This window comes from Piliocolobus tephrosceles, chromosome 12, assembly GCF_002776525.5.
Source record: "Piliocolobus tephrosceles isolate RC106 chromosome 12, ASM277652v3, whole genome shotgun sequence".
Lineage (NCBI taxonomy): Eukaryota > Metazoa > Chordata > Mammalia > Primates > Cercopithecidae > Piliocolobus > Piliocolobus tephrosceles.
This window is the reverse complement of record NC_045445.1, coordinates 45,360,464-45,373,461: the sequence shown is the minus strand read 5'-3', so window position 1 is coordinate 45,373,461 and position 12,998 is coordinate 45,360,464. Positions and strand designations below refer to the sequence as shown.

Sequence of the window (12,998 nt, the reverse complement as noted above, 5' to 3'; positions counted from 1 at the left end):
CAAGTGAGCTCATTGTTCAGTTCCCACCTATGAGTGAGAACATGCGGTGTTTGGTTTTCTGTTCTTGTGATAGTTTGCTAAGAATGATGGTTTCCAGCTGCATCCATGTCCCTACAAAGGACGCAAACTCATCCTTTTTTATGGCTGCATAGTATTCCATGGTGTATATGTGCCACATTTTCTTAATCCAGTCTGTCACTGATGGACATTTGGGTTGATTCCAAGTCTTTGCTATTGTGAATAGTGCCGCAATAAACATACGTGTGCATTCTTTTAAGGCTTATTCATTGGAGAACATTTCCCTAGTTCTCCTTTTACATGTCAGAGGTTGTCTCTGACAATAGGAGTCTTAGCAACTAGTAGAATACCAGACCACCACAAGTTCCGTTTTCTTTTTTCTTGAAAGTGTTAATTTCTCATGGTTGAATTTCTTTTAGACCATGTCAGGTTACTAATTAGCCCCTCTGTCTGTTCCAATTTGAACAACTGGTTAATGTTAAAAAAATTATAATGAAATGAAAATGCATTTAAGATCTGGTGCTTTCTGTACATCATCCATCAGAAAGATTGAAAGCTGATTTGTTGGGCTATCAGTTTCCCACTGTGAAGCCCCTTGTCTTTTAAACTAACTGGTGTCTAGGTGGACATTTTACTCTATGCTTATAGCCAACTTTCATTCATCATTATAAAAGAAAGCAAGAACTAACTTCAGTCTCTTGCTCTTATTAAGTGATCAAGTGATAGTCTTATCAAAAATAAAGTATACCTGGCAGTAACTTAAGGTGGGATGGTAAACAAAAGTTGGGACTTACATTCTTGTCTGATTCTGAAGACCAAGAGAACACAACTCCATTAAAAGCATCCCAGAAGCAAATGGATTATTTAAAACTAGAGCTAAACCCTTGTTGGCTTTTTTGGTCCTGGACTTGAGTTATCTCTTCATTTTTCTGGATTTAAGACAAAACCAAATTGGGAATTCAGTGTCTCGAGAATCTTTTGTCCCCTAGATCTGTCCAGATGTGAGAATATTCTACTCTTATTTGAATACCTCATTTATTTTCCTGTAGGTCCAACTGGCCCTCCAGGAGATCCTGGACGCAATGGACTCCCTGGCTTTGATGGTGCAGGAGGGCGCAAAGGAGACCCAGGTCTGCCAGGACAGCCAGGTAAGACAAGTAAAACATGCTGTTGGTGGAGGGAAAGTCTTTGAGTCTGGGAGACCTCTGGACATAGGGCCTCCACTTAGAGCTGTGAGATCTTCCCTTGATGTTAGCATAGCTGACTGGTGAATATGGAACTGGGGAAAATAGCAAAGCACATAATAAGGAGATTTGTCACTATAAGAGAAGCATACAAGATTACTTTTATTTGTGTTTAGAGCAGTGGAAAGCTCAGTTCTTTCTCACAGTGAGAATTTTCCAGGCACTCACTGTACTTACTTGTTCAGCAAATTTTCAATATGTTGATTTAAATCCCTTGCTTGAAATTATTGTGAATATTTCCACATTTGAAAATATCACAGCAGGCTGTAATTTCTTTCATAAAGAGCAGCAAATATAAACGAACAGTTTAAATGATTGCCATAGACCTTTAAGAGTCATGGTGACGTTTCATGTTGAGATGATAAATTGATATTAGGAGCATTAATAGGTGCTCCTGATAATATTGAGTCTGATATCTATTAGATTTTCAGTCTGTACTCAATCTACTTCCAAAAGGAATTTGAGTCAACTTGAAATAAAAAATACACTAATGTTAAGATTTCTAAAATAGAAATAGAGGATCATACATTATATAGATCAGTAATATATGTTAACAACTCTAGATTATATAAATATAACTCTAAATAAACATAAAGAGTTTGTATTTCAAATATCAGTGGCAGCAAGGCAGAGTGGTAATACCTATAGCCTTCCTAGAGTCAATGCCCTGCCATTTCATTAATGCTATGTTTCTAGGGAAATAACGAGTTAGTGTCGTCTTCATCACAAGACTTTCTGTGAACTTTCCCTAAAATGAAAATTTATACACACACTGTCCAAAGGCCTGTGTATACAGAAAATTATTAAATGAACTCAAACCAAGAGGCTAAATCAGGAAGGGAAGCCAGTGGTAGATTGAAAATGGGCATTTTGAAAATACTTCTTTAGAATGCCCTGCCTGTTCTCTACACAAAAAGGTATGCCTGAGAATAATTTCCCCAGACAGGTTCAAAGGAAAATGTTTTTCAGCAATGAAGCTGGCAGACTGATGGCAACTACACCCTTCCTTTCTCATTGATGAACAAAACAGCAGGCTGAAAATTGATCATGGAGTTCAGATTCTTTTAGTACAACGAGAGACTAAATAACATACAGACTCTCCAAATAAGCATATTTTATTTGTATCCTAGCCCATGATATCTGACAATGCCTTTATAGACACTCTATAAATATCAAGTAAGTTAACTAGTCAAATGAGGTAATAATGTTTTGTCAATAACCGTAAGAGTGGATCAGAGCTTACTTAATCTTGTATACTGATGATTTCGTGGCAATAGGTACCCGTGGTTTGGATGGTCCCCCCGGGCCAGACGGATTGCAAGGTCCCCCAGGTCCCCCTGGAACCTCCTCTATTGCACATGGATTTCTTATTACACGCCACAGCCAGACAACGGATGCACCACAATGCCCACAGGGAACACTTCAGATCTATGAAGGCTTTTCTCTCCTGTATGTACAAGGAAATAAAAGAGCCCATGGTCAAGACTTGGGTGAGATAATCAATATTTAATTTCCTACTGTGCATTTTGTTTTTGTTTCAGAAATCCTGTTGGGTTCTAGAGTAGCCTTGGCCAAAGTGCCTCTCTCTATTCTTTTGGGGCTTCCGAATTGAAAACCATGTCAAAGGCAACTGAATATATTCACCATGATTTTTAAATAAATAATATTTAACCTTAAACTAAAAGCATTAATTAGCTCTTATGAGTGCAATTCTTGGCCTAAAGCAAATCATTTCAGAAAGGCCACATTTACTTTTATTTAGATTAGCTATTAATGAAACAGTTTCACTGGGCTCTTTGCAGTATAGCAGCTGCTTGAGTGTGCAGTGTTTATAATTCATGGGAGATAGTTACCTCATCTTTGAAACTGGTCTTCATCAAGTTCATAAGTTCTGAAGAGAATCTTGGTTCATAGATCAAAGAAAGTAAGGTCATTGCTTAATTATGCTAGTTTGTAGTTCCTAAAATAAGTATCTTAGCTTTATAAAGTATTACTGGAGTCATTTAAAGCTGTATAAAGTATGACATTTCTGTACAAAATCCATTTCATTTAAAGTGCTCCCATGTATCTTCTCTATACTGGGGTGGGCAGCTAGGTTGATGGGATGACACTGGACTGAATCACTCTCAAGGACTCTTCCATCCCCATGAATTCTTTTCCTGGAATTTTGACTTTGGATGTTGAAGTCCCATTGTCTTACCTGGGGCTGTGTGGTGTTTTTTTGTTTGTTTGTTTGTTTTGTTTTGTTTTGTTTTGTTTTTGAGACGGAGTCTCATCCAGGCTGGTGTGCAATGGCACGGTCTCGGCTCACTGCAACCTCTGCCTCCCAGGTTCAAGCAATTCTTCTGCCTCAGCCTCCCGAGTAGCTGGGATTACAGGCACCCGCCAGCATGCCTGGCTAATTTTTGTATTTTTAGTAGAGACGGGGTTTCACCATGTTGGCCAGGCTCATCTTGAACTGCTGACCTCATGATCTGCCCACTTCTGCCTCCTAAAGTGTTGGAATTACAGGCGTGAGCCACCACGCCCAGCAGGGCTGCCTATTTTAGGACTGACTATCCCCTTTGCCTCCATAAAGACTTTTAAGAAGATAGTCTGGGCTCCCAGTTTCTGGGATCTCTATGATGAGAAGCTTCCTGAGGTCTCATTGGCTGGGCCATTCATTCTGTGGAAATGATTCTGCAGCAACAGAGACCCTGGAGGTCAGCTTTACTCCCTACTTTTAGAAGGGATATGGCCACATCTGCCAGCCAGTTCTAGCCCACCAGAGTAAGGATATTCACTTACATGTAAGTCAGTGGTCATAGGTCATTTTATGAAACCAAATAATGTAAGGATTTGCCCAATAGCTTTCTTCTCCGTCTTCTTTTTTTTTCCACTTATGTTTCCTTTTTCTCTTTTTCAACTTTCCTCTGCACTTTGCTTTCTCTTTTTCACTTGGTTACATGTTTTTAAATTTTATAACTGACAAATCTTCATTAAATTAGTAATTAAATTATCTTTCCATAATTTAATTGAATAATACATATCTAAATAATTAATTTAATATCTTCAGGTAATTTTCTCTAGTCTTTCTCCTATAAAATTCTTCTTTTTTGTTCAATCTCTCTACACTGTCAGACTTATAATCAAACTTTAAACTTCACATCCCTAACCTACCAGATCAACAGAGGAACCATTAGAAGTTTTGAGCACTACGAAATTAAAAAATGTAATGCAAAGAGAAGATAGAATCTGCTATCAGCATGTAATTATAACTTTTCAGCATCCACGTATTTGCTTGAATAAGAACAGTCAGATTTAGAGTCCCTATAAATAGGCCGTGACTCTGGTAGTTTAGGCCTCAGACACAGGGAAGGCCATGACAGAGCCCAAGATCCTAGGAATGGTCCTGGATTGCAGAGGCTTTGCTGGGGCTCACACAAGGATCACATTGGAGGTATCTTGATGACTAAGCAAAGATAGAGGCAGCTGTAACTTTGATGTTAAAGAAACAATTACCTCCTGATAGAATAAATGCAATCTGTGTTGAATTAGTGGAAGGATTATACAATGTAAGAAAGAGGACAGAGAAGATGGATTAAATACTAAAGCTTTTATGTCTGGGAGAAAAATAAAACATACTGAGAAGCATTAGTCTATTAAAGTCTTATAACTGTAGGGTATAGAGGGCATTGGGAGTATATGGGATCACTCTCTCTTCAAAAATTTGGAGACTATATCCCAGAATTCTGCATCATTGTGGGCAGCCACAGGTGCAACCAGATACTCTAGATACTTCCATCATTATGGGCCTTCCTTTTATTTGCCTTTCTTTTCTCTTCCTTATAAGACCGGGTATTTTCAACTCTGTCCTAAATTAGGCAGTAGAATAGTTTTCTTTTTAAATTACTTTATAATGTACAAAGCACTTTCATGTCCATTGTCTAATTTAATTTACACAACTATGATTAAGAAAAATGTATAGAAATATTCTGCTTTTTCATTTTATACACAAAGAGACTGGCTAATAGGTTAAATAACTTACTGAAACCTTACACAGTTAGAAAGTGATGGAGGTAGGACTTGAATCCAACACCTGCCAATTCTAAATCCATTTCTTTTTAAATTTTCCCTTGTTCACTCTTACAGGACTGTGAGTCGGTCAGGTTTTTCTTAACCAGTTTTTTAAACGGATAAATTTGACTAAATCAATGATTTTCAACCTAGGGAATTTTCTGAAGACTCTTAGTCCTATGCCAAATCTATTGTATAAAAATTCCAAATAATTCTGACAGTACAGGTTTAAGATCTATTAGTCTTTTATCAGTCATCTTCAGTCTGAGATAAGCATACCCCTTTGAATATATGAAGAATTTCCAAGATGCATGGAGGCATAATTTTTTAAAAATCAAATTTCAACTCCTTGACTTTTATATATATTTTCTCCTAAAGTCAATCTGACTTGAGCAGATGTGCTTTGGGCAATCTCCTTTCCCGTATCTCCTTTCACTGTCATGCTTTCTCCACTTTGTAAGAGTCATACTCTTGCACATTGCCTTGAAGTATGAAAACCTCTGACAGACAAATTCAAAGGGATAATTCAAAATAACAGCTTTGCTAAAGATACAATTACTGTTAAATCCAGCAATCCCATTACTGGATATTTACCCAAAAGAAAATAATATATCAAAGGGATAGTTGCATTCACATGTTTATTGTAGCACTATTCACAATAGCAAAGATATGGAATCAACCTAAGCATCCAGCAAAGGATGAATAGATAAGGAAGATGTGGTATATATACACAATGGAATATTATTCAGCCATATAAAAAAAAATGAAATCATGTCGTTTGCAGCAACATGGTTGGAAGTAGAAGTCATTATCTTAAGTGAAATAAGCCAGGCACAAAAAGACAAGTATCACATGTTCTCACTTATATGTGGGAGCTAAAAATTTGAACACATGGAGGCAGAGAGTGGAAAGACAGCAGAGACTGGGAAGGGTAAGTGTGAGGAAGCAGGAGGATGAAGAGAAGTGGGTTAAGGGATACAAACATACAGTAAGATAGAAGGAATTAATTCCATATTTGATAGCAGAAGAGGATGACTATACTTAAAAAAATATATTGTACATGCATGATGTACACCCTAAATACCCTGACTTGATCACTGTGCATTATATACATACATGTATATATGTATATATATGTTCATATGTATATGTATATGTATATATATGTTCATGTACCCCATTATTTTGCATAAATAAAAAATTAATAGTTTTGTTAACGTCTCCATTAACTCAAGCTCTGTAATTCACTTTTAATCCATCTTACTAAGAAATACGTTTCTAATAAAAGTTTATTGTAATAATTATATAAAAATGTATAATACATATATTTTTATCAGTTATGAATTAATAATAACAATAACAGGTCAAAATAAAACGTTTAACATGTAAAGTCTTATAGTCACAAAAAGTTTTTAAAAAGTATATTCAATTTTAATTTTTGAGAAATATGATAGCATGATCAATAAAAAACTTTCAAAAATAAAAATATGTTACATTAGGATAAAACTGTGTGAGAAAAGTGGAAGGGAAATATAATTTTTAAATGTAGAAGGAACAATGTATAATTTCCAACTGTTAAAGACAAGTTTATATATTTTCTATAATGGTAAATGTTAGATCTCAAATCATTATATTGGATGCATTTAAATGAGTGATGTAAAAGTTTGTTCTTAGATATCAATATTCACAAAACACCATAAATGAAAGCTGGCAAGGTAGAAATGTGGTTTGCAAATTCCCAGTCCCTACTATTACAAAGTGGAATACAGAAAAGTGGGTGTGGAGCTGAGAGACAATAGCTAATATCTTAATACTGGCACAGTATCAATTTAAACTTATGATGAAATTTAGATATCAAAACTTTAGATATTTAACTTTCAAAAGTGTAAGTGCATTTTTCATCATTCTTTTGTGAGTAAATGAGAAAAGAAAGGCTTGATCACAAGTAAAAATAACCTCCCTTGTCCCTACTAGCTCTGAATTTCAAAGGTTAGTTTCTTTCTTTTTTTGGTTTGCTTTCCCCTCACATCTTTCCTTCCTATCTTATTTTTTTCCTTTTTATGTATTCTTCAAACCTGTCTGTGGTGGCTCTGCACACTAGCCAGTATTACTATTGTCCCTAGGCCTAAGGAGATTGCAAATTCACACAAGATACACACTGAGGATGTCTTAGAAGAAGAGAGGGCAGCCTGGAGCACGAAATATTGATAATATATCGTAAGGACTCAGTATGTGTCCTTCACTTGCACACAATGAATTACTAAATATTCTGCATAAGACACCATTGTTTATAAGATGCATCACTAGTTTAAAAACAGCATTGGGGAATAATATAATGAGCTACCACAATAAATATTAGCATACATTATAAAACACATCCTAATTTTATAAATGTTAAAATATGAGTAAATCTTAGATTTAAGAAATATAGTATATTTATTACCTATGAAAAGCTGGCAAGTTTCCTCGAAAGGCTGTCTGCTATTGTTTTAGAAGAAACTAAAGTATCATCATCATGCAGTCCTTTATTGTTTTCTCTCCAAATCTTTCTAGGGACAGCTGGCAGCTGCCTTCGTCGCTTTAGTACCATGCCTTTCATGTTCTGCAACATCAATAATGTTTGCAACTTTGCTTCAAGAAATGACTATTCTTACTGGCTCTCTACCCCAGAGCCCATGCCAGTGAGCATGCAACCCCTAAAGGGCCAGAGCATCCAGCCATTCATTAGTCGGTAAGGTATTGATTTAGCTGTGACTTTTACCAATCCCCAATTAATTAGCTAGTCATATTTGAGTCCAAAGCTAACAATCTGATGATATTCCTCCTAGGTTAGGTAGAACAGAGGTACCTCTTACTATTCAATTAAGTATTTAGTTTGACTCATATTTATTGGTGGTCTGCTTTTGACCAGGCCCCCATGATAGACATAGTATAATAGCCAGATAACTCACAGTGTAGTACTTATTTATTACATAAATTTGTCTAATATATATCAGATTTGGGCTAAGTTCTACAATAAATATAATAAAAAATGTTATGAAAGCATAGGGAAAGAGATGTTTAATTTCAAAGGGAGAAATCTGGGATGACCATATGGAAAAAATATGTCTTGAACTGATCAGTCCTTGAATGACTAGACGGACTTGAGGCACAGGCAGTTATAAAGGGGAGATATATACTACGCAGATGAAATGACAATAGGTAATAAAGTAATGTATCTAGGGTGTAGTATGTAAAGATTATGTTGGGAGAAAAGATTGTAAAGTTAGCTTGGGCCCAGATGGTAGAAGGCCTTCTGTACCAAATTGTAGTTTGAAGTTTACTTGATATGTTACAAGGAGCCCCGAAATATTTTAGAGCTACACTTCAGATTAGATTATAGTGCCATCAGTGTGTAACATGGATTACAGAAGGGATAGTCTTGAGGTAGAGAGAACAGTTGGATTGAACGGTATTGCTATAGCCCTGATGTGAGTAAATTGGAGCTCACAGTAGGGTAGGGTACATGTATCACGATATTAGGCTAGATAGGATTTGACAGTTGATAGCTGTGGGAAGAAGATGGTAGCTGAGATTTGGAGCATGAGTAACTAAGAGGATACCATTAATAGAGTTTTGCCATTTTGAAACCTAGTTTGACTCAGTCTCCCAAGAATGTTGGTTATTGCCATTTTTATTCTGATCATGACCCAGGATTTCAGTAACCATAAAGGATGAATTGCTGGAAAGTCTGCTTCCTTTGATAGTAAATATAAAGATTAAAGCTGGTTCAGCCTTAGTAGCAAATTCATGGTGCCCTTTTTAATACATTTTCCTGAATCCTTTGGGAATTTGGGAGCGTGTGAGTGTGTGTGTGTGTAATTTTTTCAGTCCCAACTCTTGGGAGTAGAACCTGTCTAAATATATTACTTATTTTGTTAGGTAAACTGTAAAACTGGCCTCAGTAATATGTCAAGAGGTCCACTCATGTTTTTAATTAAAGATATGGAAGGCTCAGCTATATTCATTCTGTTGCTATTTTACTTGATTTTATAGATTTCAGCCACATCTCCAAGTGCCTGGGTACCTACCCAGCATTCTGGATATGTTGTACTTCTCCATATATAGTCAAATGTTTAATAAATGTCCTTTGGACCAAGAATAATGGGTAGAGATTGAGAAAGTGTCCGTTTCTTATATTTTCCAGTATTTCTGACATTGTTCTTACCACAGTTTCAGCATTACTAAATGCCTCCCCTCCAATTGAGCACTTTGACAACAAGTAGCATGTGCAATACAGCAAGCCAAACTCTTATGGCAATTAAGGCATTGACTATAGGAAGTATGAATAGAAATTTAGGGCAGAATGGAATATCAAAAGGCCATTGCACTGGTTCTGCAGTTTTTTGACAAAAGTTTACAGTTTATTATGTATATTGGGAGACAATACTTAGCAAATGCAATCCTCAAAGTGCATTTCTTCACCTTTTGTGATCATTGAAAGACACATTAATTGGCTTCCATGCCAGGACGTCTTCATTAAGCAGGACAGCTACTTTTCACGTGCTCACTCTGTAAATTATGTTCCTTTTCCTTTTCCTTTACCAGATGTGCAGTATGTGAAGCTCCAGCTGTGGTAATCGCAGTTCACAGTCAGACGATCCAGATTCCCCATTGTCCTCAGGGATGGGATTCTCTGTGGATTGGTTATTCCTTCATGATGGTATTTTACACTCTTCCTTGCATTTGTCATCATAGCTGACTGTCTGTTCCATCTACATTTCTTCCCAATATGAGGAATCCCTGTCATTTGCATAATAAGAAGCTTAAACTTCAAACAGCTTCTATTCAAGCACTCTGTTCCCCCTCCCACATTTTTTGTAACATATTTTCATAATCTGCCTATTACTTTTTTTGACTACCCTTGGTGTGGATACTATTGTCTTACCTCTGGGCCTGTTCGTTCACTGGATTTGAATCTGGCCAAGCCCAGCACACATCTTTGGATATTCACTAAGCTATTATGGCAGATGGGTATTGCGGCACATTTTTCCTTGTCTTTTATAGCATACAAGTGCAGGGGCAGAAGGCTCAGGTCAAGCCCTAGCCTCTCCTGGTTCCTGCTTGGAAGAGTTTCGTTCAGCTCCCTTCATCGAATGTCATGGGAGGGGTACCTGTAACTACTATGCCAACTCCTACAGCTTTTGGCTGGCAACTGTAGATGTGTCAGACATGTTCAGGTAAAGTGCTTATAGCTTTAATTCAGGTCCAAAGCTTCCTTCAGAGATGCTAGGGAAGAAAGAGACAATTTATGGGTGGTTTATTCTCAACAAATGTTAGGAATGTATTGGATTGTGTACTTTGTTCATGCTTGTTCTTCTCATATACATGACTCAAGTCAGAAAAACAGACTTGATTAATATTAGGTGAGTTTGGTTTGTGATAGCTTAGTAGCAATCCTTCAATAATGAAACACAGATAAAGAAAGGTTATGTGACCTTCCTAATAAGTCAGCAGCTGTTCAACTAGATTGAGGCCACCCTAGGAAATGAAGTTACAGTCTGTCTTCTCCCTCTCAGTTCAGTGGTCTCCTTTCCCAGGATATTTTAAAGATTCTGATTTAAGTATTTGAATGAGCAAGACATACATAATATATGTACCTCAGGATACTCCAATCTATTGATTTTTTTCAGTTTAAATTTATTTTTCTGTGTTGCTTTTGAATTATCACTACTTGATATTTTTCTTATGGTCCTTGTTATCTATTCATCATCAGTTGCCCAGATTTCTCTCATCCTGTGAATATTAGAAAAACGTATGAGAGAAAGAGAAAAAAATAGAAAATAAGAGGGAGACACAAATATACAAAGATAATAGTGTTGGGGAGAATAGTTACAAAATAATCTGTGACCACTAATGGTTCTTCAACCATATTAGTCACTGCATTAGATCATATTGCTGAAAAGTAAACCATTAAGTCACCAAGAGAGCTACTTAACACAAAGAGAATGTTTAGTTATAAATTTGAACCAATAACAGAACTGAAATACCAGAAAATATGGATCTGATTGTCTTATTTCTTATTTCCCAGTAAACCTCAGTCAGAAACACTGAAAGCAGGAGACTTGAGGACACGAATTAGCCGATGTCAAGTGTGCATGAAGAGGACATAACATTTTGAAGAATTCTTTGTGTGTTTTAAAATGTGATATATATATATAAATATATAAAATTCCTAGGATGCAATGTCTCATTGTCCCCAACTTTACTACTGCTGCCGTCAATGGTGCTACTACATATGACCAAGATAACATGCTGACTAGTAACCATGAAGATTCAGATGTACCTCAGCAATGAACCAGAGCAAGGTCTCTATTATTTTTCTACTAAAGAAATAAGAAAGTGAATTTACTTTTTGGGTCCAGAATGATTTTCTCCAAGAATTATAAGATGAAAATTATATATTTTGCCCAGTTACTAAAATGGTACACAAAAAATTCAGTTAAGAGAAGAGTTACAGTGAGTAAAATAAAAGACTGCAGTTTGTGGGAAGAACTATTTTTCATGGTGCTACTAATCCTGCTGTATCCCAGGTTTTTAATATAAAGGTGTTAAGCCTATTTTGCTTTGTAAGTAAAGGATGTGTATATTGTGAACAGCCTTTTAGCTCAAAATGTTGAGTCATTTACATATGACATAGCATGTATCACCTTTTACAGAAAATGTAGGAAACCTTAGAATACAGACAGCAATATTTTATATTCATGTTTATCAAAGTGAGAGGATTTATATTCCTATATCAAGTTACTACTGAGAGTAAATTTATTTTGAGTTTTATCCCCTAAGTTCTGTTTTGATTTTTTTAAAAAACAAACCCTTTTAGTCACTTTAATCAGAATTTTAAATGTTCATGTTACATACCAAATTATAATATCTAATGGAGGAATTTGTCTTTTGCTATATTCTCCAAGATTATCTCTTAAGACCATATGCCCCCTGTTTTATTGTTTCTTACATCTTGTTTTTACTCATTTCTGACTGGACAAAGTTCTTCCAAACAATTCTGAGAAACAAAGCACACACATGGAATTAACAATTCTCTTCCCTCTGCTGCTTATGTAAGAATCTTCCTATGGTCTCTGCTTGTAAAAAACTGGGAAACAACACTTGGTTAGTCTCTTTTAAGTTACAAAAAGCCAAATGATGTTTCTTATTCTTTTTAAATTTTAAATATTTTATTATAAATACTCACAAGATACCTTATTTCCCTAGCTGTCATCTTCTCACTTAATGTTTTTTTAAATCCACCAATATAAATTTAATTAAAGATATATGTTGTAAGGATGGTCTGTTGTGTATCTCTTCAGCCTGTGTGGAAAAAACCCCTGCTCATTTACAGATAGATTACCAATCTGCACGTCAACAAGTCATCTTTTCCCAGGGAATCGGTTTCTCCATGCTTTGATCACTCTGATAGTAGATAGAAAACATATAGTAATGTAAACTTTTTCCAATGAAGAAAACTACCTATTGGAAGATATTTCTGAGGTAATAAATTTCTTGACAACATTGTGTTAATGGCTGAGAAAGGAAAGAACTGGCTTCTATTTGGGGAAGAATTCGTTAATAATGTTTCAAGCAGGTTAGTGAGCTAATATTCCTAATGATTAAGAATGAACACGCATAGTTCTCTAAAATAGT

General features: G+C 35.9%; 1 protein-coding gene across 2 annotated transcripts in view; it reads left to right on the top strand.

Moving 5' to 3' along the window:
• The window catches only part of COL4A5 (collagen type IV alpha 5 chain), a 274,761-nt gene extending 262,119 nt beyond the window's left edge, over window positions 1-12,642 (top strand). The window contains exons 46-51 of one of the 2 annotated variants that reach the window (XM_023203109.2): window positions 1,068-1,166; window positions 2,540-2,752; window positions 7,872-8,049; window positions 9,906-10,020; window positions 10,365-10,537; window positions 11,389-12,642. In XM_023203109.2, the coding sequence (XP_023058877.1) occupies window positions 1,068-1,166; window positions 2,540-2,752; window positions 7,872-8,049; window positions 9,906-10,020; window positions 10,365-10,537; window positions 11,389-11,470 (860 nt within the window). In that variant the 3' untranslated portion in view covers window positions 11,471-12,642. The remainder of the gene's footprint in view (window positions 1-1,067; window positions 1,167-2,539; window positions 2,753-7,871; window positions 8,050-9,905; window positions 10,021-10,364; window positions 10,538-11,388) is intronic. The other variant, XM_023203108.2, reaches the window with a different exon arrangement.
• The last annotated feature ends 356 nt before the right edge of the window (window positions 12,643-12,998 follow it).